The following is a 4955-nucleotide window of genomic DNA, read 5'->3' on the forward strand; positions in this document are numbered from 1 at the left end:
TTTTTATATAAAACAAATAACTAAAAATTTTGATTTACTCCAAAATTAACATGCACGAGAACATGAAATATTATAAATATGATTATACAAGTTAAGTTTCCTTAAATTCCTAAATCTATTTGTTTTGCAGAAATGCAATAAATGAGAATATTGATGGTACAATAAGAGAAATATTATATTTACTGTTTGATTAATACCAAATGGTAGCAAAGGGATATATAATAAAACACAAACAGGGACATGATAGAGTCATGGGATTTTTGCAAGCTATATATATATAGTCTGTGAATGTCTAACCCATCATTGGAGACTTTTCTTGGTTTAAATTTTTTTCTTTGTTTTTATGTTTGAAAACTGACGTAACATGCAAACTTCTTATTGGGCCCAAAGCTTTTAGTTTGAGTGTGACAAGTGAGCAAGCAGCTTAGGATCCCTTTTTCTAAAAAAAAAAAAAAATTAATATTTAAGAAAATACCCATGGGTTAAGAAGAGGGATATTTTGCTCAAACGTAGTTGGGAAGAAAGAGTGGAATATTAAAAAGAACAGAAAAAGCAGAGTGGGGACACAATGTTTAAAATGGAACAAACTTGGCACATGCCTTTTCCCTACTCTAATGAAAGCACTGCCCATTCATGCTTGCCACATGAATCCCAGAGCCATCAATCAATGGTTTCAAGGAATTATTGCAGTGAGAGAAGATATATTGACTGGGGGTGGCTGACAAAATCAAGTTGAAATTTTATTAACTGTCATTCACATTTGACACCATGCGTATGACTTTTACAGTTTGTAATATGATACAAAAGGAGACATCACCACCTCCATGTGAAACATAATAACTTATTGTATTGTGTAAATCGCCTTTAAAGAAAATGACCCAAAAGAAAGACAGTTACAATGCATCTTTGTTGCATCAATCAAGGCAATTTCTAGAACAAAAGTCTCATCAAATGTTTGATCAATGTTTGAAAATTGACACCTCAACTTAAGAAATAATGAAGAAATACCAAAGCAGTACCTCTCTATCTACACCACCATGTAAAGACATGTTCATAGCTCAACAACATCAAAGTCGTATTACTTAAGCTACATACAACATTCCAACTGGAACACATCATTGGCAACAAAATGGGGCTCATCGACCGTCTGCAGATGTGAAGGAGTCGGCAAATCCGGAAGGTTTTGCTGGAATGCTTCCTTTGCTATCATCCAGACTTGTATAGCTCAATCCTTGGGTTTCTGCTGCCTGCCAAACCTTCAACATCTGGGAAAGTGGCTGGCTGCAATCAATGCCGGAATAACACTCAGCTTCATCATCAATTGGTTTCCACTTCTCAACTAGGGGTGCTAGAACATTCACTATATGGCCCATGTCTGGCCGATGATAAGGCTCCCTTGCAGTGCAGTGACCAGCTAGTTCAGCTATTGTGGAAATGCTCTCATAAGTTTCTTCATCCACTTCAAGTGCCGGATCAATTGCAACCATAAGCTTCTCCTTGCTAGATTTGATTCGCCAAAACCACTCAGCCAAGTAACGGCTTTCCTCCGACCGCTCCTCATCGAGTGCTGTTAATCCAGTCACAAGTTCCATCAACACCACTCCATAGCTGAAGACATCAACTTTAGTAGTGATTTTCCCCATTACTGCAACCAAGAGAACTCAGATTTACTAAGATGTACTAACACATATTGTAAAAAATTGTTCTCATCTGTGTAATAACAGGAAGCTAAAGTTCACAATGACTGGGTTTTCAATTGTTAATCACTTTGTGAAGCATATTCAGGAAACATAAATGAACTCAATGCTTCTAGTTGTATGTGCTGGTTAAACAGAATCAAAGTAGACCAAACATTTTGCACAATAAAAGACTACATACAATAAGTTTAACGACCATCTAGATTCAAACCAAGCAGAAATATGAGCTAAAACGCAAATCACAATAAACGATCCACAGGAGATAAAATTAGATTACTCACCAGCATATTCAGGTGCTAGGTAACCAAATGTGCCAGCAAGCCTAGTTGCCACAGACTTCTCTCCATCAGGTGCAAGTTTCACCAACCCGAAATCCGAAACTTTTGGCCGAAAGTCATCATCTAGAAGAATGTTGGAAGACTTGAGATCTCTGTGTATAAAAGTTTCCCGCGCCAAGTTATGTAGGTACTCCATTCCTCTAGCAACATCCAGTGCAATACTAAGCCTCCTCTTCCAAGATAATGGTTCCAATTTCAGGGTCTTCCAATGGAACAGATGCTTGCTTAGAGCACCTTGAGACATATACTCGTAGACAAGAAGCCTTTCATTACCTTCAATGGAATACCCCAAGAGAGAGACCAGATGTCGATGCCGGACCTTAGAAAGAACAGCAATTTCGGACTGAAATTCATCCAATGCTTTACTGCTTATGACCCCAGTCTCCATCCTCTTAACTGCTAGTTTTGTTCCATCATCCAGTTCACCCATGTAAACAGTTCCAAACCCACCACGGCCAAGCTCATTTTCCTGGGCAAAATCCTTGGTCCCTTTGCGAAGTACTTGAACGGATATGACCAAGTTTCCAGACTCAATGACATGAGAGCTTTGTGTTGCACTGCTATTACTGCTGCCAGAGCTTGTTGCAGTTTTACTAAATAAGCTCCTGGTGGTGTTATTAGAAACAGCTATCTTAACCAAGTTTTCAGGATCTGACGGGTCTTTAGGATGAACCACTATGGAACTAGGAGCCTCAGAAGCTCTTTTTCTCTTCTTACGCCAGAAAATAGAAAACAGAACCACTAGAAGAATTGAGATGGCAATAGCTGCACTTCCAGCAACAATTACCACCTGGAACCTTTGGAAAATGTTCGATTGGGACTCACCTTGATTGGTAGTAGCAGTAGATGAATTAGAATTCTTCTCTCTATTTGGGAATGGTGATCTGCTAGATGGAGGTGACTCTGTACCACCTGATTGACCACTTGGTGGAGATTCTGAACTTGCAGAAGGTGGACTGCTAGTAGAGGAAGAAGACCCTCTTGTATGATTGGCAAACAACAAAGGATTTCCTTCGATGACAACCTTCACATTGTCACGGAATTCGGGTAATGGAGGCTCAAGATTGTTTCCACTTAGATCTAAAGTTCTCAGAGTTTTTAGTTCAGTGAAGTTTTCAGGAACAGTGCCATATATACTATTTCCCCCTAGCCTAATTTCAATCAGTGATTCTAACTTTGCAACTGAAGGACTAAGTGTACCACTAAGATTATGTCTCGGCAAATTGATAATAGAAACCAGAGAATTCGGATTGCAACTCAATCCTATCCATGGTCCGGCACAAGGTTCATTACCAGACCATTGAGAAGCAAGGTTTACAGGATAATTCATACCACTAAGGAAGTCCAAAAGTGCAGTGACATCTGGGGCACATGAAACCCCTGGTTCAGATTGACAAAATGAATTGGAAGCATAAGAAACATTACCAGCCTTAAACTTGGGTATCGGACCCATGAGCTGATTATTGTTCAGGACCAAGTTATCCAGCTCCATATTGGCCAAGCTCTCAGGGATCAAACCAACAAGCTGGTTCCTATTGAGATTTAGATCTTTCAAAGATGTCAAGTTCCCAATGTTCTCTGGGATTGTCCCAGTGAACTGATTCCCATGAAGCCAAAGCTGTGTCAAGGACACCATATTGGCAACCACATCAATCTTACCTGTCATCCCTTCACCATCTTGATCGTTCAACCACAAAACCTGCATCAAAGACTCACCAAAACTAGCCGGAATCTCACCGGACAATCTGTTATAAGAGAGTTTGAGTGCTACAAGAGATGGCAACTTCCCTAGAAAATCAGGCAATGGTCCAACCACATTGCAGTTAACCAAAGAAAGGTTTGCCAATTGAACTGAATTAGCCAATTCCTTAGGAATAGGCCATCCAGTAGTCTTATTAAAGGGATTATAATCCAAAGCCAAGACACGCACACTGCTAAGTCCATCAAAAAAATCAGCAGGAATCGTATCCAATTCATTGTTATCCAAGTAAGCAAACTCCAACTCTGATAAACCACTAAAGGTTGGTAATTTACCATTGAAGTGATTCTTTTGAAGCCCCAAATTAAAGAGCTTTGTGAGCTGGTTGAGGTTTTGAGGCAGAGGTCCTTTGAGACCAAGATTTTGGACCTGAATTTGAGTCACTTTATCACCAGAACAGAAAACATGAGGCCAAGAAGGAGGACCGCAAGGGTCATCTCCATTTTCAGGCCACATAAGTAGCTCTGAATTATCCAACCCTTTCTTGAAATCGTTCAAGATTTTCAAGTCATTGGGATCTGTAGCACAGTAAACTACTGTAAACATACACAAGAAAAAACCAATGTAAAACCTTGGGTGAACAAATCCCATGAAAAAGGTTGGTCCTTCCCCAAGCAAAAAATACAATAGGAAAGAATTTAACAGTCTCCAATGCAGTTATGACATTTCAAGAAGCCAAAACCAAGAATAAAAAACAAGACCAAGATTCATAATTGTGTATAAAAGGAAGAAAACACAGAACCTGGAAGTGATATGTTTTGGCCAAAACCAAGGAAAGAAAGGAAGAGGAAGTTTGGTACAGAATGTTGACAAAAAAATCTCAGATTTGAACAAAAATGGGGTTTTTTTTTTCTAGTTGAAGAAAGAGACAAGTGATTAAAGTGAAAGATTAAAAAGGAAAAGGTTATATCATTGTTTTTTCTGAAATTTTTTAATTATTTATTCAACTTTTTCTTTTCTGGTAATTGATATCATTTGAACCAAAATTTATTAGAGTGTCCCTTTCCTTCATCTTTGGTGAAGTTGATTGATTTTGGCCTTGAAATCTGGCACGAGAATTGGAGAAGAAAAGACGCCATATAACATTTAAGGAGAATGGATTCATTTACCGTCATCTCATTATATTGATAGATTAAATTTTATAAAAATGTATATACAGTT

The 4955-nt window shown here is 38.5% G+C and overlaps 1 protein-coding gene across 1 annotated transcript; it reads right to left on the reverse strand.

Moving 5' to 3' along the window:
• Positions 1–888: 888 nt before the first annotated feature.
• LOC105799256 (receptor-like kinase TMK3) lies at positions 889–4676 on the reverse strand. The gene is made up of 2 exons (XM_012629710.2): positions 1979–4676; positions 889–1645 (listed from the first exon to the last, which is right to left on the reverse strand). The coding sequence occupies exons 1-2, from the start codon at positions 4383–4385 to the stop codon at positions 1137–1139; spliced, it is 2916 nt and encodes a 971-aa protein (XP_012485164.1). The 5' UTR covers positions 4386–4676; the 3' UTR covers positions 889–1136.
• Positions 4677–4955: the final 279 nt, after the last annotated feature.

The sequence above is a fragment of the Gossypium raimondii genome, chromosome 9, assembly GCF_025698545.1.
Source record: "Gossypium raimondii isolate GPD5lz chromosome 9, ASM2569854v1, whole genome shotgun sequence".
Lineage (NCBI taxonomy): Eukaryota > Viridiplantae > Streptophyta > Magnoliopsida > Malvales > Malvaceae > Gossypium > Gossypium raimondii.